This window comes from Lygodium microphyllum, chromosome 21 (genome assembly GCF_053477565.2).
Source record: "Lygodium microphyllum isolate KBCC chromosome 21, Lygodium_microphyllum_v1.1.10, whole genome shotgun sequence".
Classification (NCBI taxonomy): Eukaryota; Viridiplantae; Streptophyta; class Polypodiopsida; order Schizaeales; family Lygodiaceae; genus Lygodium; species Lygodium microphyllum.
This window is the reverse complement of record NC_141155.1, coordinates 130,449,510-130,473,962: the sequence shown is the minus strand read 5'-3', so window position 1 is coordinate 130,473,962 and position 24,453 is coordinate 130,449,510. Positions and strand designations below refer to the sequence as shown.

The 24,453-nt window shown below is 42.0% G+C and overlaps 2 protein-coding genes across 2 annotated transcripts; one reads left to right on the top strand and one right to left on the bottom strand.

Annotated features, from left to right (window-relative positions):
* Nucleotides 1–16,119: 16,119 nt before the first annotated feature.
* On the bottom strand, nucleotides 16,120–21,837 carry LOC148018549 (uncharacterized). Its single transcript, XM_087661303.1, has 2 exons — nucleotides 19,790–21,837; nucleotides 16,120–16,722 (listed from the first exon to the last, which is right to left on the bottom strand). Exons 1-2 carry the CDS (start codon nucleotides 20,952–20,954, stop codon nucleotides 16,712–16,714), a joined length of 1,176 nt encoding a protein of 391 aa, XP_087517429.1. The 5' UTR covers nucleotides 20,955–21,837; the 3' UTR covers nucleotides 16,120–16,711.
* Nucleotides 18,348–19,300, top strand: LOC148018550 (protein MODIFIED TRANSPORT TO THE VACUOLE 1-like). The gene has a single exon (XM_087661305.1). The coding sequence runs from the start codon at nucleotides 18,368–18,370 to the stop codon at nucleotides 19,283–19,285; it is 918 nt and encodes a 305-aa protein (XP_087517431.1). The 5' UTR covers nucleotides 18,348–18,367; the 3' UTR covers nucleotides 19,286–19,300.
* Nucleotides 21,838–24,453: the final 2,616 nt, after the last annotated feature.

The following is a 24,453-nucleotide window of genomic DNA, read 5'->3' as shown; positions in this document are numbered from 1 at the left end:
GGACTTTTTAAGGTTGCCCTTGAGCTTTTGGCCTTTCCTCCTCTTCTTTCTTCAGTCGGGCTACCTTTTTTCCACCTTTGCCCTGCGTCTTTTTTATTTCATTTTGCTTTCTTCGTGTTGGGGTTCACACACACACACACACACACACACACACACTCTCTCTCTCTCTCTCTCTCTCTCTCTCTCTCTCTCTCTCTCTCTCTCTCTCTCTCTCTCTCTCTCTCTCTCTCTCTCTCTCTCTCTCACATTAAATGTCAAACAAGGCATGCATAGCTTTCCATTACATGAATAGTTTATGTTTAGTAATATCTTGCTTACATTATAGAGATTTAAAATGGGTGCTGCGAACATCCACAAGCAAGACAAGCACATTAGATGAATGCAAGAAAATGCACAAAAATGAATTTGTCCTTAATAGTAATCGTTTGTCAAAAATCATTTGAAATAATTATTTGATGTAGTTGCCTCAATACAAAACCTCCAACATGAGGAAATTGGACCTCAACGAAATCTAAATCTTGCATAACCACTAACACTGTGGTAAATCCCTTGGCAGTAAAGTTTGGGAGGGTCATTAAGGGTGATGAAGATTAGGTCCATGCCTCATGATTGATGTATGTCAAGATGACAATGCACAAACCAAACATGCCATTAAACAAAAAATTAGTGAAGATGATGTCATACATCACAAAGTACATTATGGACAACCAAAAGAAACAAAGGTGGTGTTTTAGCAATACAAGTTGTCATAATGATCAAGCATATGAATCCTCAAATAGACACACTAGAAGTACTTGTGGAAAATCCATTGGAAAGACAAGACCACTCTCAAGGCCACCATATAATTGTAATACCTTTTAGGTATAGAAAGAGACATGTTCATGTGTGTGATTATATGAAGTATAAATACCCCACATCCACCCCCCTTAGAAGATTATGAGATTGTTGCCACCTTGAACTTGAAGATTTTCAAAGGGCATCAAGGCTCGAGAATTAGAAACACAATGCAAAAAGCATGCCCAATTAGGCGGGTCAAACAAGAAGACAACAAGTAGCTTGAGTAGTTGAAAGTGAGCCTAGTGATCCTATGTAATCAAGTGTTTGGTAAAAGGAATAGGCCTTCATATGAAATGGAAGTAGATCTTAGTGTTAGATTTAAAGGTTTAGTAGTATGATTTGAATTGTGCTTTGGAATCCTTATTGCACATTCATATTAGCTTCTTGGCTTGTGCATGAGCATCTTTTTAGTTTTATTTCAAGTACACTACTCGAGATGTTTGAGGCATGGAGGATTCTTCACCATGGATAGCCTATGCCTCCTCTTGAGTATTAAGCTGCATTCGCTTTAAGTCTCTCTCATGAGATACTTATTGCCATTGTTGGTGTACCTTTGGTGGAGGGGTTGAGGCGTTGTTAATGCAAGTTGAAGTCAATCAATCAAGGGGAACTATGGTAATTGGTGCTTGAGAGGGAGGAAGCCAACAATCTCCCCTATAAATATTTGACACTCACCTTAAGGAGGAGTGATTTGTGATTAGTGTATCTTGGGTGTCCTTTTGGTTTCACTTCCTCACAAGAATCCAACACTAGTTCTTGGGAGGTACTTCATGAGTCTAGTCCCTACTGTAATCAATGGCTTGAGAACCAATTCCACTTCAACATTGTGTGACCTTCTAAATGACGCATATAGTTGAAGACTATTGGATGTTCTTCTTGGAGCATTGAGCAACTCTTTCTTGGACTACCCTAGATGTTGGAGAGCTATGCCTTGTGGCAAGTTTTTCTTCATTCCATGCTTTGTATTTGAGTATTTTATTTGCTCCATCCTTAAGGCACATCTCATCTATGTGCACGAATGTGGCATCCATACTTCCCCTAGTTTCTTAACTTCTTTGTATCATTATTATCTCTTCTTACTCATAGAATTTCTCAAATATGAAGAGGGAGAGTTAGAATTATGCATGCTATTTTATAAAGTGATATTGGGGTTTCTGTAGTGAGGTGCTTGTACTTAGTCATCGTGGGTCTCATCAATGTGACTATCCTTGTGACCCTCTTAAAGTCCCCCACCCACCATTTATAACCTATATAAAATAAACCCTATTAGGCACCCATTGCCATTAATTTTGCATTATACTCATTTTTCACTAAAACTTAGTTGGAGACTAGTCACCAATATTCTTAGTGACTCACTTTGGGGCAAGCCTTGTGTGATCTCTCTATGATCTTCATGTGTTATTGAGTTGCTTTCTATTTGTCCTCATCAATTTTGTTTGTGTTTTACTTTGTCTTGTTGCTAATCGAATGCATGATCTTTTGATGCACACACACACACACTCTCTCTCTCTCTCTCTCTCTCTCTCTCTCTCTCTCTCTCTCTCTCTCTCTCTCTCTCTCTCTCTCTCTGTGTGTGTGTGTAACGTGTCCACTAGAGTCATCTAGGACACGTCTTAGCAGCCCATCGGGAAGAATGTTTAGAAAACTCCGCCCGGCACTCCCATGGAATGTTACGGGTTTTGCAATCTAGGTCTTCCCGCGTCTACCACGTAGCGGAAGTATCCTGGCCGTTTCCCACTTAGGATCGACCGGAATTAGGGTTTTCCTATTTGGCCATTAGCTAACAGCAACTAGCGTCAGACCCGAGCGAACTACTTTACGCAGAAATGCCAGGTCCGAAGCGGATTCACGCTGCACTTGGTTCAAGGAGAATGGGAAGCGAGAGGGATGCAAGGCTCAACCTCTCTGCCATAAGGCCTAGTCCATTCCGTTCCCCTAAAACAGCGTAAATCGGGTAAGATGTGCCTCTAGGTCATCGTTCTCATTATTCGCTTTGATGATGATGATCATCCTGTTGTTTTCAAGATTTTTTGAGAAAAGTTCCCGGCTAACCGGGACCACCCATCCATAGGACGGACCCATGGTCCATCCTCCGCACTTTCCTCGGTTTGTTTTAGTTATGTAATTACCTAACACATTAATTTGACATATAACAAACAGCTTCTTTAATTAACCCTGTTAAGCACTGGTTCCTTCACGTAATCTTATCACGTGACATAGAAAATAATATCAAACAACTTCTTTATTATTATTTCATCCTTTTATCTTTGAAATACAAGGAGTTCCGCCCGTAGGCTTGTCTATAATCTGCCCGAAGGCTTATCCAGTAATCCGCTAGGGATCACTATTCCAAGCTTCTGCCCGTAGACTAGTATGCGGGCCTCGAGATCCAATCCCGAGTCACGTTAGTCTCTTGTGCAGGACCCGGAAGGCGAGGGATTTACGGCCAGAGCCCCCCCTGGCACCCAAGTGTCCTCCTGCTCCAAGTAGAGCTCAACGGAAAGACCTCTCGCGGCGGGTTCGGTCCACGTTCCCGGCGCGGTCAACAACCCCCTTGGTTAGGGTCAGGCAGGCAGTTGGGGGTAACTGAAGCTGCCCCTCCCTTCAAGCCTTCAACCTGAAGCATTTATATATCTTTTCATCCTTTAGTTCCTTGAACAAACAATGCAAACAGCGCTTTCTAAACTGTTACAAGCACAATCAATTCCAGTGGTCGTTTAGTTGGCAAACTGTTAAGGAGTGACTCCTTCTCTCCGAATGCATCCCGCATTCGATCCGGAATCAATTGCAACTTGGCAAGATTCCTATCGTCCTTGGGTTAGGGTCATACCCTGTTAACCCAACTTAACCAATACCTTAGGTTCTAGTTATAGTAAATCCCGGCGGCCATGTCGCTTTAATTTATTGATTAATCATTTGCGTCCGAGCAATTACCTAACTTCCCTTAACTTGGCAAATTTTCCCTAATGAGGGCGATGTAACAGGATGACTAACCATCCCCTTGCAAGTTAAACTTGCGCAAGAACCTGCCAACCTCATTCCAAGGATTGGCAAAACTTTCTTGTGATTGAACCACAAGGCTATGCGACGTTGCAACTTGTTGCACAAGTGTCGCCTCCATTCCAAGAGATCATTTCACTTTTGAATGGTGTTTTCTGGTCAAGAATTATGATTAGACTCGAAGTAGGGTTTTGGGCGTCTTCTCACTCACCCCAATCCTAATTGCACTAGACCGACAACGTTCGGTCCTAGGGATTCCAACTCAAACCGAGTTCTAGCACTAGGTCAAATGATCCTTAGGGTAGAAACCCTAGATCATTATTTGCTTGCGCGTCCCATTGGGTCAATTTTCCGGAAAGGTGGGTAGGACCTTTGGGTTTGAGGACTTCGACTTGGTGTCCAAGTACGTTACTTGGCTACATCTCTAACGTGCCAAGCCCTAACTAGTACTTGAGGTTTTTATTGAATCGGCTAGCTATGCCTATACGAAACCCTAGCAGTCGTGATACTACACATGACTTGGGTAAATTGACCTACTTGTCTTTAACAAGGACAATTCTTTCCTAGAGATGATATACTTTATCTAAAGTAGGAAAATAGTTGCAAAATGTTACAATACATGTAAACCTGTAATTCATTACTTTCACATACCATAAGATCCGCAATAGCCCTATCCCTTCCTTTTAATTAAAGTCAAAAGGCAAGATAATTTGAAGAGTAATCTACATAGGGCTTACTAGGATTTAGGTCAAGGGATAACACCTACAACCTTGTATCTAAGTATTTGCATTTCATGCTTTTATAAGCCATGCAATCATTCCTAAATGTTACATGATGAAATGAAGTTTGCGAAAGTAAAAGTGCGACCCTTAGATACAACAACATCGTAAGTGAAGTTCATGCAATACTAAGGCAAGAGTCGATTTAATCTATTTGCAAGCATCATCCTCCATGCCATTTATAAGATCGGGGCTCTTTATCATGCCGTGAAACAAAAATTAATAAATCCCTCACGCGAATCATAACGAAGGGAGTTATTGACTAAATGCAAAAAATACTCCTTTCCTACATGACCAATGCACTTTAACAATAATCCTAGGCCATATGTGGCTTCCACTTTGAAGATGCATGACGAGACAGTTGCAACTAAGTTCACAAGGAGAATAAGTGCTATTCATTCATAACTTTGTAGATGCATGATATGCACGGATCCTTTATCTATAATTTATCTAATGTACTATTATCGCTACCCATGAATTAATGATAACGTAGAATGAATTTCCCTATGGAGTTAAGCGTATTTAAAACATCTCTTCATGTGGAAATATATTTACGGAACCTGGATTTGTGGATCCGCGGTGATATCCACGTGTAAGTCCGGGGAAGAACCTCCCGCAGGTGCGCCTTGCGTCTTCTTGGGAGCCATCGTTAGCGTGCTTACGGACTTCCGGTTTGCCTTTACCCTTACTCATTCGGTGAGTCTTCTCCAACTGTTGCGAGCGCTTCAAACTTGTACGCCGGAGATCCCTTCCAAAGTGCGGATCCTTGAGAGTACCGACTTGCGGTTTTCAAGGCTTATTGGAGACCTTGTGGGGTTGGAGCTTTGATTCTGGAGATGGCCCTTTTACGAGAGAGTTATGGGAATGGAGGCTTTCCAAGCTTCTTCTCCTTCTAAAAATCCCGTGGTGGCCACGCGAAAATAGGTCTTAAGGAAGCTGGGACTTCTTCCCCCTCGTTCGCAAGAATTTCTCCACAAAAATGGGTTTCCCTGAAAACCCGTGGTGGCTAGAAGGGACTTATAGATGGCTTGGGTGAATGGGCATATGAATGCCCCTTAGAGCTTCTTTAAAAAAAAAAAAAAAACTCCTGGCCGTGACCAGAATCCACGTGGAAGAGGGAGGGATGGTAACGTGGCGAATGATGACGTCGCTTAGGGAGGGGGTGGTTGTTCTTCTGTGGCGACGTGGAGCCACAGCGCCGCCAGCATGCTGCAATGGCAGCAACAGCAATGCTGCAAGCGGTGGCATTCGACAGCGTCCCTTCCCCTCAATCCTCCGACTCGGGCCCCTCTTGTCTCCTCTGGCCGTTGGCACGGTGACTGCTGGCGTGAGTAGGCGGCGAATATCAGAGCCTCTCTCCTCAGCGACGAGTATCAGAGCCTCCTTCCCTCAGCACGACTAGTATCCCCCCTCCTTCTCTGCGCGTAAGCGGGTGTTTATATAGGCATGGGGGGGGGGGGGGGGAGAGAAGGGCTCCACCACGTGGCCCCTTGCATGGGTTCCCCCCCTCCCATGTAGCCCACGACTCTTTCATGTCCCATCCCCCCACACTCCCTCTTCTCCAGCCATGCATCGGCTAGGGAAAAGGGATAAAAATAAAAAAATTTGCCTTGATAATATTCATTTTGCCCCTCCCAAGAGTGTGTTTACGCGTGAATTTCGGTTTTGAACCCTCGGCTTGCTTTGTCAATGCAGATGGTCTCGATTTCTCACGTGTAGGTCACAGATCACACTGCCGGTAATTCCAACAAGAAGGATAACCTTTGCACGAGGTTTACACGGTGTGTGGGAAGTCAATATTCGCGGGTGGGAATATTACATTCTCTCCCCCTTAGAAGAATCGAGATGTCCTCATCTCGAGATAAACTGGGGATATTGAAGATAGAGAGAGCTTTCATCCATTCAGGTAGCATCCTCTTCGGGATAATCTTTCCACTGGATGAGGCATTCTTTCAAGGTTCTAGATCTCAACTGTCTCTCCCTAACATCTAAAATCTTTTCCGGTCTTAGTTCAAGGACTCCTTGACTAGGCATTACAATTTGTTGGTCATCAAGTACATGATTAGGGCTGGGCACATATTTTTTTAAGAGACTAATATGGAATACATTGTGAACTTTTAGGTTATCAGGAAGTTGCAATTTGTAAGCATTGGGTCCCAGGCATTTGAGGATTTTATACGGCCCACAATACCTTGGACTTAGCTTCTTGCATTCTCCTAGAGATAGAGAACTCCTTTTAGGGCGTACACGAATGAAGACCATGTCTCCTTCTCCGAAGACCCTCTCTTGGCGTTTCAAATCCGCATATGCCTTTTGTCTATCTTTGGCTGCTTGTATGTCTTGTCTTATTGACCTTATTTGGTCATCCATGTCCTCCAACATTTGTCTTGAAGCTTCAACTCTTAGGGTTGGATCAGAAAAGTTTAGGGGACTTCGACAATCATGACCATACAATGCCTGGAAAGGGGTCATTTGGATGCTCTGCTGGTAAGAAGCATTGTAGGCAAATTCTACTAACGGCAAGTACTGAATCCACCTCTTCGGCTCCCGACAGCAGTATGCCCTAAGCATATCCTCAATGATTTGATTTACTCGCTCTGTTTGTCCATCCGTTTGGGGATGGTAGGCGGTGCTAAAACAAAGTTGAGTTCCAATAGCTTCAAAGATAGCTCTCCAGAAGTGTGAAGTGAAGAGAGAATCTCGATCACTAATGATCCTTCTAGGTAACCCATGTAGCTTGAATATCTCCTTGATAAACACTCTTGCAATGTCGGAGGCTTTATAGTTTGTCTTTACTGGAATCAGGTGTGCAACCTTAGTAAGCATGTCAACTACAACCATAATGGAGTTGTATCCTCCTTGGACTTGGGGTAAGCCCACCACAAAATCCATACTGATGAATTCCCATTTCATTTGGGGAATGTCAAGTGGTTGCAATTTTCCTGGCATCATGACATGTTCAGCCTTGATACGTTGGCAAGACAAACATTCAGTGACATATTTGAGAACGTCACCTTTGAGCCTCTCCCAATGGTAGCTCTTCCTAACTGCATTAAGAGTTTTTGCGTAGCCAGGATGTCCTGCGAAAGGGGAATCATGAGCTTCCCATAATATCTTCTGCTTAAATGACTGGCTTGTTGGTATACATAGCCTTGTTCTGTAGTAGATAAGTCCATTATCAATGGAAAATTCCCGATACTTAGCTTGTGACTTCAGATTCTGCTCCTTGGTAGATATTTCTTTTATCATGGTTTGGTAGGCCAAATCATGGCATGCTTCCTCTCTAGCTAGTTCGAGTATAGGGTTGCTTGGCATAGATACCTTTGTAGCCAGAGATCTGGCCGTTGATGGATTCTGCAAGATTAGGAAATTTAGGAATGCCTTGCGACTGAGTGCATCGGCAACTACATTCTCTTTCTCTGGTCGATACTTGATTTCAAAATCATACTCCTCCAATACTTCAATCCATCGACGTTGCCTCATGTTGAGCTCGTTCTGGGTAAAAATCCATTTGAGACTCTTATGATCGGTTACTAGAGTAAACTTGTTACCCAACAGGTAGTGTCTCCAAAGCTTTAGAGCATGGATGACAGCTAATAACTCCAGATCATGCGTGGCATAATTCTTTTCATGACTCTTCAATTTCCTTGAAGAATATGCTACTGGATGACCTTCCTGCATAAGTACACACCCCAAGGCAAGAATGCTGGCATCAGTTACTACCTCGAACTCCTTATTGAGGTCAGGAAGTTTTAGAATAGGTGCTGATACCAAACATTGCTTCAATTGGTCGAAGCTATTTTGCTCGGGAGTTGACCATGTAATAGAAGTCTGCTTCTTTAGTAAGTCGGTAAGAGGTGCTGCAATCAAAGCATAGTTTTTGATAAAGACCCTATACCATCCTGTCAAGCCAAGAAAACTACGTATTTCTTTGACGGATACTGGTATTGGCCATTCAAGCACATCTCTGACTTTGGCTGGATCTACTGATATCCCTTCCGATGATACTATGAATCCTAGATATTCAATCTGACGCTTGAAGAATGCACACTTCTTCATTTTTGCATACAGCTTATGAGACCTCATTGTTTCAAGGACAATCCGAAGTTGAGGTTCATGATCTTCTTCCTGTTTAGAATAAACTAAAGTGTCATCGAAGAAGACAAGCACGAAATCATCAAGATATGGTCTAAAAATATCCTGCATTAATCTATTGAAGGTGGCAGGTGCATTTGTAAGCCCGAATGACATAACCAAGAACTCGAAGTGCCCATATCTTGTATTGAAGGCCGTTTTTGGAATATCTTCATCCTTGATCCTAATTTGATAGTAACCTGACCTGAGATCAATTTTGGAGAAGATCTTTGCACCTTGAAGACGATCAAGAAGCTCATCTATTCTAGGAATAGGATACTTATTCTTGATTGTTGATTGATTCAGCCCATGGTAATCAATACATAGTCGAAGTGTCCCATCTTTCTTTTTCTGGAATAGTACTGGAGCTCCCCATGGTGAGTTGCTAGGCCGGATGTAACCCTGATCTAACAGTTGCTTGAGTTGTTCCTTCAACTCAATAGCTTATGGTATGGACATTCTATAAGGTCTCTTTGCAATTGGCGCAGCTCCAGGCATTAGCCTTATTTCATGATCAACTTCTCTTGGAGGTGGAAGTTCAGTTAATTCCTCAGGGAATACGTCAGCGTATTCCTTTAGCCAAGAGGGTCCCTCATGAAACTCTTGCCTTTGATCTAATTTGTTGAGTTTGATCAGGTAAACAGGTAATCCTTTTCTAACCCCTTTTATGATCTACGATACTTTGGCTAACTGAATTCTTGGCACTCCTGCCTCACCTTGAGTTGTAACAAACTCTCTTTCAGAGTTTCGAAAGGAAACTTGACCCTTTCCACAGTGGATGTGAGCGTCATTAGGCTTAAGCCAATCCATCCCGAGTAGACACTCATGGATACCTAAATTCATGACTCTGAATTTGACTGAGGTTTTCTTTCCTCCCAGATAGAACTCCTCCTTAGCAGTTTGCCTAGTACAAGTTACCTCACGACCGTTTGCCAATTCCACAAGTAGGGTAGGAGCTTCTACTGTGGCTATTCCTAATCTTTTAGCACACGCTGGTGAGATAAAGGAATGTGTACTGCCACAATCAATCAAGGTTTTGAAACCTTTACCTTGATAGTCCGAAGGTGTTTGAATCACCGAGAACTGGCGATTCGGCCCCTTCTTGTGTAAAGCGGCATGGACTGTCGCTCTTTCGAATTCCGCTTCCATAGTCGGATCTTCCTCTTCTTCTGCCTCACATCTTTGCCTATTGGTAATGCAGGCAGTTCTCCCTCTTCCACGGGTGGCGGCTCCTTGACCGCGGCCCGCACCTTGACGGTGACCCTCGCTGAGCTTGGGACATTGCCTTTTGAAGTGACCGAGTTCGTTGCAGTGGAAACATCGGAGGTTTCGGCCATTACAGTGAGTAGGAACAAAGTTGTTGACGTTATGTGTCCTTGCTTTCTTCCGTTGTCCCTGATTGTGGCCTTGAACTCTCTTAACTTGGGGTCTGAATGCTCCTCTGTTCGGGTCGCTATAAGACAAATTCTTAATACCCCTTGGTCTAGCTTGCACTTCGTGAATTATAGGTGCCGCTTGAATGAGTGCATCTTGAAGATCTGATGGTCGCATTGATTCGAGACGAGTATTTACAGGTGGATTTAAGCCCACGCAAAATTTGGACACCTGCTGCGTCATGTCCATTTGTGGCGCATACTTTAAGAGTGAGACAAATTTAGAGTAGTATGCGTCAAGGGTGAGTCCTAACTGTTTTAGCTCATAGAACTCATTCATTTTTTGTGTACGATATGCAGGTGGCAAATATCTCCCCTGCACGGCTTGCTTTAACTTCTCCCAGGTAACGGACCCCTCTGAAGTCCCTTGATCCCTGCACCATTGTTTCCACCATAATCTAGCTTCACCGGTGAGTTTTAATTTGGCGAGCATGGCCTGATTGGTGGGAGCAGTACCAGCTGCTTCGAAGTAATCCTCCATAGATTCAATCCAAATTTCAGCATCAGACTGGACAAATCTGCCTTTCCCGTCAAACTCGGGTGGCTTTATCTGCTTGAGGAGGAACTTCTTCTCCTGAATCACAGCAGTACTTGATGTAGGGGGCGAATTTGGAACCTGTACCTGGGGTTGTGCCTGAGTAAAAGTTTTCTTAACATTATTGTATGATAATTGACATTAGCTTATCTTTAGTTCAGCTATCTCGTAAATCATGAAGCTACTTAACTTTTCGTAACAACCCTGATGCACAATCGGATATTGATAAAGGAAGTCCTTATTTATATTTACATGGGCGTAGCCTTATACAACATCTCGTGTGATGATAATCCAATCATTACATTTAGTTTGGGGAGAACAACATTGTATTGGATTTGTCTACAGGAACTGTGTAATAGTAGGGTTTTGGGTCATGGATCTTTAGGAATCGATAATTCATCGGAAGCTCAGGATATCCTTTCCGCTGGAATCCATATTTCCCATGGCGGCCCAACACCTTAATCCTGTCGGCTGGGATTACACGGGTTACTTCCTCATATACATATGAGTTCAATTCAACCCTCCGACCTTGAATATGCAAAGTCGAATTTACGTGAGCTTCCACAAAAATGAATAGCTTCACGACTTTCAAATCTTCCAACCACTTGATCCTCTTTAGGTTGGTTTGTAGATAAGCGAACCGGTGGGCAACTATGTAGTAGATTCCTGAAGACCCAGTCCATCTTCATTCTATATATAAAGGTGATGGATTATAAATCTGCTCCAGGATGTTCATCATTTCAACTCTCTGCCTATAATGCGGAGAATGCATTGCAGTCATAAACATGATCCGGAACACCAAAAACTTGTTCCACGCTTCATAGTTCTGCAAGACAGTATTGAAGATGAGGAAATGTTTGGACAGCAAAAATTTCTTTACTTCATTTTATTGAGATCTCACAAAAACAATTCCGTTGTTGGTCGGCTCTGATACCAACTGTAACGTGTCCACTAGAGTCATCTAGGATACGTCTTAGCAGCCCATCGGGAAGAATGTTTAGAAAACTCCGCCCGGCAATCCCATGGAATGTTACGGGTTTTGCAATCTAGGTCTTCCCGCGTCTACCACGTAGCGGAAGTATCCTGGCCGTTTCCCACTTAGGATCGACCGGAATTAGGGTTTTCCTATTTGGCCATTAGCTAACAGCAACTAGCGTCAGACCCGAGCGAACTACTTTACGCAGAAACGCCAGGTCCGAAGCGGATTCACGCTGCACTTGGTTCAAGGAGAATGGGAAGCGAGAGGGATGCAAGGCTCAACCTCTCTGCCATAAGGCCTAGTCCCATTCCGTTCCCCTAAAACAGCGTAAATCGGGTAAGATGTGCCTCTAGGTCATCGTTCTTGTTATTCGCTTTGATGATGATGATCATCCTGTTGTTTTCAAGATTTTTTGAGAAAAGTTCCCGGCTAACCGGGACCACCCATCCATAGGACGGACCCATGGTCCATCCTCCGCACTTTCCTCGGTTTGTTTTAGTTATGTAATTACCTAACACATTAATTTGACATATAACAAACAGCTTCTTTAATTAACCCTGTTAAGCACTGGTTCCTTCACGTAATCTTATCACGTGACATAGAAAACAATATCAAACAACTTCTTTATTATTATTTCGTCCTTTTATCTTTGAAATACAAGGAGTTCCGCCCGTAGGCTTGTCTATAATCTGCCCGAAGGCTTATCCAGTAATCCGCTAGGGATCACTATTCCAAGCTTCTGCCCGTAGACTAGTATGCGGGCCTCGAGATCCAATCGCGAGTCACGTTAGTCTCTTGTGCAAGACCCGGAAGGCGAGGGATTTACGGCCAGAGCCCCCCTGGCACCCAAGCGTCCTCCTGCTCCAAGTAGAGCTCAACGGAAAGACCTCTCGCGGCGGGTTCGGTCCACGTTCCCGGCGCGGTCAACAACCCCCTTGGTTAGGGTCAGGCAAGCAGTTGGGGGTAACTAAAGCTGCCCCTCCCTTCAGGCCTTCAACCTGAAGCATTTATATATCTTTTCATCCTTTAGTTCCTTGAACAAACAATGCAAACAACGCTTTCTAAACTGTTACAAGCACAATCAATTCCAGTGGTCGTTTAGTTGGCAAACTGTTAAGGAGTGACTCCTTCTTTCCGAATGCATCCCGCATTCGATCCGGAATCAATTGCAACTTGGCAAGATTCCTATCGTCCTTGGGTTAGGGTCATACCCTGTTAACCCAACTTAACCAATACCTTAGGTTCTAGTTATAGTAAATCCCGGCGGCCATGTCGCTTTAATTTATTGATTAATCATTTGCGTCCGAGCAATTACCTAACTTCCCTTAACTTGGCAAATTTTCCCTAATGAGGGCGATGTAACAGGATGACTAACCATCCCCTTGCAAGTTAAACTTGCGCAAGAACCTGCCAACCTCATTCCAAGGATTGGCAAAACTTTCTTGTGATTGAACCACAAGGCTATGCGACGTTGCAACTTGTTGCACAAGTGTCGCCTCCATTCCAAGAGATCATTTCACTTTTGAATGGTGTTTTCTGGTCAAGAATTATGATTAGACTCGAAGTAGGGTTTTGGGCGTCTTCTCACTCACCCCAATCCTAATTGCACTAGACCGACAACGTTCGGTCCTAGGGATTCCAACTCAAACCGAGTTCTAGCACTAGGTCGAATGATCCTTAGGGTAGAAACCCTAGATCATTATTTGCTTGCGCGTCCCATTGGGTCAATTTTTCGGAAAGGTGGGTAGGACCTTTGGGTTTGAGGACTTCGACTTGGTGTCCAAGTACGTTACTTGGCTACATCTCTAACGTGCCAAGCCCTAACTAGTACTTGAGGTTTTTATTGAATCGGCTAGCTATGCCTATACGAAACCCTAGCAGTCGTGATACTACACATGACTTGGGTAAATTGACCTACTTGTCTTTAACAAGGACAATTCTTTCCTAGAGATGATATACTTTATCTAAAGTAGGAAAATAGTTGCAAAATGTTACAATACATGTAAACCTGTAATTCATTACTTTCACATACCATAAGATCCGCAATAGCCCTATCCCTTCCTTTTAATTAAAGTCAAAAGGCAAGATAATTTGAAGAGTAATCTACATAGGGCTTACTAGGATTTAGGTCAAGGGATAACACCTACAACCTTGTGTCTAAGTATTTGCATTTCATGCTTTTATAAGCCATGCAATCATTCCTAAATGTTACATGATGAAATGAAGTTTGCGAAAGTAAAAGTGCGACCCTTAGATACAACAACATCGTAAGTGAAGTTCATGCAATACTAAGGCAAGAGTCGATTTAATCTATTTGCAAGCATCATCCTCCATGCCATTTATAAGATCGGGGTTCTTTATCATGCCGTGAAACAAAAATTAATAAATCCCTCACGCGAATCATAACGAAGGGAGTTATTGACTAAATGCAAAAAATACTCCTTTCCTACATGACCAATGCACTTTAACAATAATCCTAGGCCATATGTGGCTTCCACTTTGAAGATGCATGACGAGACAGTTGCAACTAAGTTCACAAGGAGAATAAGTGCTATTCATTCATAACTTTGTAGATGCATGATATGCACGGATCCTTTATCTATAATTTATCGAATGTACTATTATCACTACCCATGAATTAGTGATAATGTAGAATGAATTTCCCTATGGAGTTAAGCGTATTTAAAACATCTCTTCATGTGAAAATATATTTACGGAACCTGGATTTGTGGATCCGCGGTGATATCCACGTGTAAGTCCGGGGAAGAACCTCCCGCAGGTGCGCCTTGCGTCTTCTTGGGAGCCATCGTTAGCGTGCTTACGGACTTCCGGTTTGCCTTTACCCTTACTCGTTCGGTGAGTCTTCTCCAACTGTTGCGAGCGCTTCAAACTTGTACGCCGGAGATCCCTTCCAAAGTGCGGATCCTTGAGAGTACCGACTTGCGGTTTTCAAGGCTTATTGGAGACCTTGTGGGGTTGGAGCTTTGATTCTGGAGATGGCCCTTGTACGAGCGAGTTATGGGAATGGAGGCTTTCCAAGCTTCTTCTCCTTCTAAAAAATCCCGTGGTGGCCACGGGAAAATAGGTCTTAAGGAAGCTGGGACTTCTTCCCCCTCGTTCGCAAGAATTTCTCCACAAAAATGGGTTTCCCTGAAAACCCGTGGTGGCTAGAAGGGACTTATAGATGGCTTGGGTGAATGGGCATATGAATGCCCCTTAGAGCTTCTTAAAAAAAAAAAAAAACTCCTGGCCGTGACTAGAATCCACGTGGAAGAGGGAGGGATGGTAACGTGGCGAATGATGACGTCGCTTAGGGAGGGGGTGGTCGTTCTTCTGTGGCGACGTGGAGCCACAGCGCCGCCAGCATGCTGCAATGGCAGCAACAGCAATGCTGCAAGCGGTGGCGTTCGGCAGCGTCCCTTCCCCTCAATCCTCCGACTCGGGCCCCTCTTGTCTCCTCTGGTCGTTGGCACGGTGACTGCTGGCGTGAGTAGGCGGCGAATATCAAAGCCTCTCTCCTTAGCGACGAGTATCAGAGCCTCCTTCCCTCAGCACGACTAGTATCCCCCCTCCTTCTCTGCACGTAAGCGGGTGTTTATATAGGCATGGGGGGGGGGGGGGGGAGAGAAGGGCTCCACCACGTGGCCCCTTGCATGGGTTCCCCCCCTCCCATGCAGCCCACGACTCTTTCATGTCCCATCCCCCCACACTCCCTCTTCTCCAGCCATGCATCGGCTAGGGAAAAGGGATAAAAATAAAAAAATTTGCCTTGATAATATTCATTTTGCCCCTCCCAAGAGTGTGTTTATGCGTGAATTTCGGTTTTGAACCCTCGGCTTGCTTTGACAATGCGGATGGTCTCGATTTCTCACGTGTAGGTCACAGATCACACTGCCGGTAATTCCAACAAGAAGGATAACCTTTGCACGAGGTTTACGCGGTGTGTGGGAAGTCAATATTCGCGGGTGGGAATATTACACACACACACACTCTCTCTCTCTCTCTCTCTCTCTCTCTCTCTCTCATTAGACATCAAACAAGGCATGTATAGCTTCCTATTGGTTGAATATGTTAGGTTTAGTGAAAGCTTGCTTACATTATAGAGATTTTGAATGGGTGTAGAACATTCACAAGCAAGACAAACACATTATATGCATGTAAGACAATGCAAAAATGTCTTTGCTCCTCACATTAACTATTTGTCAAAAATCATACGAAATAATTACTGAATGTAATTGCCTCAATACAAAATCTCCAATGAGGAAATGTGGCCTCAACAAAATCTAAATCTTGCATAACCACTAACACTGTGGTAAATCACTGGGCGGTGGTGGTAAATTTTGGGAAGGTCCCACACCATTAAGGGTGATGAAGACCATGTCCATGCCCCATGATTGATGTATGTCAAAATGACAATGCACAAACCATACTCCTAATCAAACCACAAAACAACATGTTAGTGAAGATGATGTCCTGCATCGCCAAGTACGTTGCAAGCAAATGCAATGAAGGTGGTGTTTTTGGTGCGCAGATCGGTCGCAGATAGCTCACGTGGTGAATCCCGGAAGGTCCCCAAGAACAAAGTACTCTACCTTTTTGCACAAAAACCCATGTAAAAGCATGCACGACAAGAGGCAAGAGACAAATTGGGTTCAATCTCCCCCATGCCTTGTGTGAGCGCTTCACAAAGCATGTATTTAATGTATATTTCCAATCTTCATGCTCAAAAATAGCCCAATTACAAAAATATGACAAGCTTTTCGCTTTTGAGTTTGCTTTCTACCAAAAATAAGAAAATAAAGCTAATGGACGGTGCCCATAGAGTCTGGCACGCCCAATCTCAATGTCCAAATAGAAATAACATATCCAGGCGCATAAGTGCATATAAAATAATAATAAATAATCAATGTCTCTATAGACATAACAAAATATAGGCGTGGCACCTATCAAAATATAGTCCAAAGGTCGAAAACCCGCTAGACTCCAATGCTTTCCTCCGCCACTGCTGCTATCTCTACACATCAACTGAAGCATTCACAATCGTTAGTAAAATAACACAATTAAACCGACAAAAGTGAATACCTAGCAGTCTTCAGCTACATAAATAAATCAACTGGTTAGAAATAAATCCTAACCTTAATTTATTACAAGTGCGCACTCTAAACTCATAAATGTTTATTAATTTAATATGCATTTTGCGGAATCACCCGCTATGGAATCACCCATGTACACACTAAATTAATGAAACACCCGAAAAGGATAGGCGTCCCCATCAACTTCTCGCACAAAGAATCCTCTTTGTGTATGAGCCCCGGTCATCTAAGTTTACGGAATCCACCGTAAAACCTCACGGAATCCACCGTGGAATATGCCTCCTGGCATCATACCCCCGGGGTGGGATAGCAATTGACCTCAATTGCTATTAGCTCAATGTGGAGCTAACAGAGTGGGAAAAGCATTTAAGTCTCTAGCGTGCATCCATTGTGCTTCCTCTACAGGATGGTTCTTGAATTTTACTAAATATCTAGAATACCTTCGGCCAGTTCTAGTGGTCATGTAGTCAGTGTCTATGATGGCTTCTGGTTCAAGTATTTCAGTCTCTTCTTCTAGTAAAGGTGGGTTTTCATAAACAGGGTGGATAGGTAATTGGCCTCTAAATGGTCTCAATAAACTAATGTGAAATGTATTATGAATTTTTCAATGGGATGGCAGTTCTAACTTGAATGCATTGTCATTAATCTTATGAATGATTCTAAATGGTCCGTAGAATCTGGGAGCTAATTTGACAACTGGATGTCTATCTACACTTTGCAGTCTACGCTTTTCTATTCTAAGCCAAACATAATCATCAACTTTGAAATTCATGGCTTGTCTTTTCTTGTTGGCTTGTTTGGTATATGATTGTTGGGCTTTAGCAATCATATCCTTGACCTCATAAAAAATAGTGTTATGCATAACAGCAATATCATCGGCACTTTGTATTCTATTAGACAAAGAGGCAACAGGCGTAGATAATCTATATCCATAAATAACTTCAAAAGGTGCTTTCTTTGTAGATGTGTGCGGTGTATTGTTATATGCAAACTGTAATAAATGTAAATGAGTATCCCATGTCTGAGGTTTAGAGATAGTGTATGCACGTAAAAGATCTAGAATGGTGCTATTTGTGGCTTCTGTTTGTCCATTTGTTTCTGGATGAAATGCAGATGAGAAATCAATCTTTGTGCCTAGATTTGCAAACAATGTAATCCAAAAATTATTACAAAATCTAGAATCTCTATCTGAAATAATCACTTTCGGCAATCCATGGTTAGTAAAAACAGTTTTCAAAAATAATTGTGCTGCTTGTGATGCTGTTAAAGTTTTCTTACATGCAATGAAATATGCTTGCTTACTAAATCTATCTACAATTGTCCAAATCATGTCATGGTTAGATTTAGTATTTGGTAAACCAGTAATGAAATCCATAGATATATGTTCCCAAGGTTTAGATGGAATAGACAAAGGCATTAATAACCCATACTGTTTACCATGATGTCTCTTTATTCTTTGACAAATCAAACATTCAGAAACGAAATTAGATACATTTGCATCCATATGCAGCCAATAAAAATCTTCAGTTAACATGCGTAATGTAGAAATGATACATTTGTATCAAAGCAGGGTAAAGATGGAGTCCAGCAAAAGGGCTGCAGAGGCCTATCGCAGGACCCGGCTCATCGATTATGTCATTACAGATGATGACAAGATTGCCCCTGTTTATCGATTGGAAGAGATATGTGACACTCTCCGAACTTCCCCAGCCGACTTGGTCCGTGAGATGGTGGAGTATGCAATGAGACGCCTTGAAAGTAGGAGCCCACGGGTGAAGCAGAAGGTCCTTAGATTGATCAAATATGCTGTTGGAAAGGGTGGACCAGAATTCAAAAGACAAATACAACGGCAGTCATCAGCAATTCGCCAACTTTTTGAGTATAAAGGACAGCCTGATCCTTTAAGAGGTGATGCCCTTAACAAGGCAGTTCGGGAAACTGCACATGAAGCCATTGCTGCCATTTTTGCATCAGAGGAAAAACCTCCACAGTTGGAAGAAGTCAACAAGCGTATCATGGGCTTTGGGAGCACCAACTATGAGATTCCAATGGAAGGAAGAAAGTCTTCAATAACAGATGTTGTAACTGAGGTTATTGGATTGGGAAGTGCCTCAATTAGGCAAGGTTTGAGTATGATTAGTGGCTATTCAGGTACCACTAGTGGAAGCATGAAAACTGATATGGGAACATATAGAGGTCCTAGCTTGAGGAGGTCTCTGACATCTGAGAGAGAGACACTCAGTAGATTTGAAAGAGAAGAGCAGGGAGATGGAAGGGTTTTCTCAGATGCTTCCACCATTGGTGCCGAGCCTTCCCATTTTGATCACCATGAAACAAGTAATGGGAGAGAAAGCAGAGAGAATGGCCAGGGGGTTTCACGGGAAGAGAAAGGTATTAGGTCAATCTTATGGTCTTCTGGACGTGATGGAGGTAAACCTGGTGGTAGGTCTTCTGCAAAACAGTCCTTAAAATATGCAAGAAATTCCTTATGCTGAGGGTGCATATGAGTTTCTTTTGCGTGCAATTCATTCACCCAAATGAGATATGATTTAGTGTTCTTGCGTAGTGCACGTTTTGCTTGAGTATGCGAAGCAGTGGAAAAATATGAGATGCATGCATACCAAATAATGTAATAGATTTTCCTTGAAAATTTATATTCATTGTGTGTGTGGAATAATCTATATTGGGATTATGTTGGTGTCTCCATGGCATTCCTAGAATAATGTCGCTAGACTGTAATGGGACAACTAAGAAATTTCTTCTTTCAATGTATGGACCAATTTGAATTTCTAAATCTTGAACTTCTTGTGTGCCATTGTACCTAGTGCCTAAAAATGCAGCTTTTATGCGGTAGTGTGTAGGTACAGTATGCAGTTTCAATTCCTTTACCAATTTTGCTGAAATAAAGTCATGCGTACTACCGTCATCATGCAATATAGTTCTTTCTTTTCCATGCACCATACATTTCATAGTCAACAATGAATGTGAAGTAAGCATACCTGGTAAAGTGTCGGAAGTAGTAGTAGGATCATCTTCTTCTTCAGTGAAATCCGGCATATCCTCATGCTCGTCTTCGTCCATAGCTCCAAGGTAGTTGATATGTGCTGATGGCTTCTTTGAATGACAATTTGCTGCGAGATGCCCTGGCTGGTGACACTTGTAGCATACGATGGGCTTGGCTTTGGCCACATTATTTGCAATGGCTGGGAGTCTGGGTATATTTGGATTTGCTTGTGGAATAGGCTTAGGATTTGGATTGACAGTGGATGGTAATGCAGGTGGTTTAGGCCAATTCTTGCGGAAAGATGGTGATGAGAAACGACCTGGATTAAACCTTCTGAAATTGGAATTGAATTGTTTAGATCCATAATTACCGTTTGCTTGGAATGGCTGTGGTCGTCGTTCTCTTCCGCGTAACTTATCTTCAGTGTCGTGAGCTAGGGAGATGGCGTCTTCAAGGGTAGCAGGCTTGAACATATTCACCTCAGCGTAGTAATGTCCAAGAAGTCCAGACATGTACTTCCGCTTATGTGTCGTCTCTGGTACGTCTTCAAGCATGCGTAGCTGTAGGAGTGCATTCCAAAAACGCTCTGTATACTGTGGAATAGGCTCACGATCTCGCTGTTGAAGTAAATCCCATTGTTTGATAGCCTTCTCATGAAATTGCGGTGGAAGGAAATTTTGCATGAACTTCTTCCTGAAATCTTCCCATGTAGCAGGACATTCTATACTCTTGCGGACTACAGTCCACCAAAGTGATGCTCTGTCTATCAGATGATTAGTAACACACTTGATTTTATCTTTCTCGGGATAAGTTTCCTTATGGAAATAGTCATCAAACTGGCTAATGAATGATAAAACAGTCTTTCCTTCTCTTATGCCATTGAAAGTGCGAAACTTGAAACTTCGTTTACTTATCTTGGATTCCTTGCGAATGGTTTGTGCTTCAAGAGTGGCGTCGATGGTACGGTGAATCAGATCTTCAGCTTGAGGTTTTTCTTTATCAGTGGATGCTCCTTGTAGCTTTGTCAATTGCGCTTGCAAGGCTTGCCTAGCTCTTCGCTCTTCTTCCAATTGCAGCATGATAAGATCCAGCTTTTGTTCCATGGTAGGCTCGGGTAGGTCGTCTTCAGCCATAGGATCATCCATATGTGGGGTAGTCATCCTGTAAAACTCAACAAACCTTTCTCACTCAAAATCAGTTAGCGGGATGAGCGTAGCTCAAATTTGGGGTTACAAGGCTATGTATTTTTGGGTATTTTTTTCTTCAATTTTCAGTAATTCTGCAATATTTCTGTCTCCGTTTGTTGAAAGTACTTCAACTAACTTGTAGATAGGTAGAACAGCTTGCTGCGAACAACTTTCCAGTTCAGAGTTTTTGCATACGAACAAGTCTTCTATGAGTTTTTAGCACTAGTCAGTTCTGATTTAGTCTGACTTGCAGAGTTGCAGACTTAACTGACTTGCAGAGTTGTGGACTTGCTGGACTTAGGTCGACTTGCAGAACTTGCAGTACTTGATTCCAAGTGACTTACTGAACTTGACTTCTGGAGCGCAGGACCCGGAGTTTATCGACTTCTCTGCCCTGTATAACTTGCAAAGTATGGAGTGACTTAAGCTTAATGAATTAAGCTTAAGCTTAACAAGCTTAAGTTATGGAAGGAAGAAGTATGGCAGCACGTCGTCAATTTTCGTGGGGGGGGGGGCCGTTTTTGCCCGCGCGGATTTTTCGGGGGCTCCTCTTGCAAGTCGACTTGGAGATTTTGAAGCTTTATAAGCTTCTTAAGCTTAAGATTAAGCTTTAAGGTAATAATAAACTTGATTATGAAGAGAGCTTATCTCTGTTTGCAACGACTTGATGAAGAGAATGTATGAGTGGTCCTCCGCCGACAGAGCCTGGTCCTTCGCGATCTGACAGTAGAAACAGGGGTTCTTGATCGCCAGAAGTCTGCCTGTATCGACGGTTTGCGACGAGATTGACTGTAGAGGCCGTTTGTTCCTGGAGCTCCGCCTTCGCCCGAGATTGGTAGCGATTGGAAGCTCTTGATCTCTGCTCCGCTCTGATACCCATTAGGGGAGTTTTGAGGTCTCGAAAATGCCTTTTAGGATGTGGAGAGAGAGTGCTCTAGACCAATAAGAGCAAAGCCTCCGTAACGGAACTTCTAATTTAAAAAAAATAAAAAATCATTTTACAAAAATATATAAATATGATAATATTACGAATTTGTATTTTTATTATGTATTTTTAGTCTCTTATATTCGTGATTATGACATATTTTGCATTAATGGCATAGAGTCTCGGCTACTTTTATTTAATGATGTTTCTAGATTAATGATAATGACTGATGTAATCGAAATTCAAATTGGTGAAAAGCATGGCGCTCAGTTTTTTCCCTCGTTTCTTTTATTCCTCTATTGTTTTTCCCTCCGTTATGATAGCCTAGTCCTCTCTCTCTCTCTCTCTCTCTCTCTCTCTCTCTCTCTCTCTGTGCATGTATCTCTCTCTTCTACCATGGATACAGAAATTCGACCTTCAACAAGGCGTCCAAGCTCCCAAATCACATCCATATCAGTGTTTAACTCATTCCAAACTGATGGAAGATGGATTCCTACTATCATTAGCAAAGGTAGTTGGATCACCATGCAACAAGCAAAACGTGGAAAAAGGCAAAGACATGAGAGCTCGTTTATCTCTGCTTGGAAGGGCAGAATCCGAGATTTTAAGCTTGGAGCAAATAAGAATAGTATCAAAGAGGTACTAGTGCAACATGTGTTCATGCATAGAGAGCTGTGTTTGAAACCTGGATCTTCAAAGCTTCCAATGCATAGACCAAATTGTAAGAATTTGATTCTTAAAGTTTTTCCTTTCTTAAACATGGTTTAGGTTTTTCCATTATAATATTTGTTTGTCTTGTAGATGTCTATCCCTCTAATCTTGAGGAATGGCAACCAGTGGAATCTATTATTGATGTTATTGATGTTATACATGGTTCAATTGGAGAAGAAATGTATAGAGGTAGAAAGAAGACAGAGCTTGCAGAGAATGGAATATTCTTTTATGACCATTCTTATGTTATTCCTATGCGGTGTTGCCAATGGGGATCAATAAAACTCCTTCCTTTGCCAGATTTTTCAAGCTTTGAGTGGCCTTTGCCAAGTCCAGCTACTAGTGAGGGCTATAGATGTAAGATATTTTCTGAGATCCAGAAAGCACTAAAATCTAATATCTCAAGTAGGCTAAGCAAAGTTACTTTATTTATGCCTATTAATATATTTATTGATTTCTTCTCTAATATGGAGATAAGAATAACAAAAACCATTCTTTCAGTGAAGAGACTAACATATGATCATATCATACAATTTGTTGATGAAGGATGGGATACAAGGACAGAAGGAAAAATTATATGTAAGATAGATCAAGACTCTATAGCTTGTAAATATATGATTGCTACTCAAAATTTTATCCTTAGCTTTTACTATAGTCGATGGCATTTTGTTGGTAGTAGTCTAGTTGCTTTAGACCAGAATCTTAATGATTTCAGCAAGGATCCTATTGTGGATCTTGATATTTGGTTCAACGAGTATATTATTGCAATCTTAAAGATCAGAAAATCATGTACGCTACATCAAGTGAGGATGGATTTACAAAATGAAGACATTGAACTACCATGCTCCTTTGTATTCCAACTTGACAAGAAACGAGTAAGTTTTCACATCATATTATATCTACTTAGATGTATATCAAGATCTCACTTTCTAACTAACAAACATTTGTAATTTATTTTTTGCAGATATCGAAAAGGAGAGAAAATAAAATACACTGCAATGACATTCAAGAAAAGATATCTTTACTATCAATATAAAATACATGTACAAATTTTGTAGCAGATGTCTATCTGCCATCTCTATGAGATATACAAGGGCTGAAGGGCAAATTTCTATATATGAAGGCCTACAAGGCGATATGGCAAAGCTATTTCTTTTTTGGAGAACTATCCTTTCTAGGAGTCCTTTTGCCTTTCTTTGATGTCTTGGGTATAGAAGGTGTTGAAGCTGTGGATTTCCCTTCCGTGGTTATAGGCACCACATCTCCTTCATGGTGCAAATCCCCACCAATCTCTGTTGTTGGTTGTATACAATTGATTATCATATACTTCAAGAGCTTTGCTCTGATGTACCAAATATGCTCAGATGTATAGCAATCCTTCGAAAACTGTCACACATTTATAGAAAAAAGAGTTTTAGTTCATTATTGTTCTTACAATAGACTATATTTTTATCATCAATGGACTATTTTCAATTAATATCTATCTTAAAGTTTAGCATCTTTCATATTACCTTTACATGTTTATCATCATTAAGATAAACAAAGTTAACCATTCTTCTAGCATTTGCAATCACCCTCCAGCCACAAGAATGGCTATCATCCTGATGGGGACACTGCAACCACCAACACAAAGTAAAACTATAAAGAGGATGAATGGTAGTTCATAGAACAAACTCATGTTTCAATTATTTTAATGAATAACTTACTGCAACTTGTCTATATTGCATTGTTGCAAGCAAATCAGATGGCATAGGGGGTCTTTTCTCTAGCTCTTCAATTAATCTTTTGGCACCTCTGTATATAAAATATGTTGAAATTTAGAGTACTTACAAAAAA

Bases quoted from the DNA above. Each gene is read 5' to 3' on its own strand.
- LOC148018549 (XM_087661303.1), bottom strand. From the start codon at position 20,954: ATGACTACCCCACATATGGATGATCCTATGGCTGAAGACGACCTACCC.
- LOC148018550 (XM_087661305.1), top strand. From the start codon at position 18,368: ATGGAGTCCAGCAAAAGGGCTGCAGAGGCCTATCGCAGGACCCGGCTC.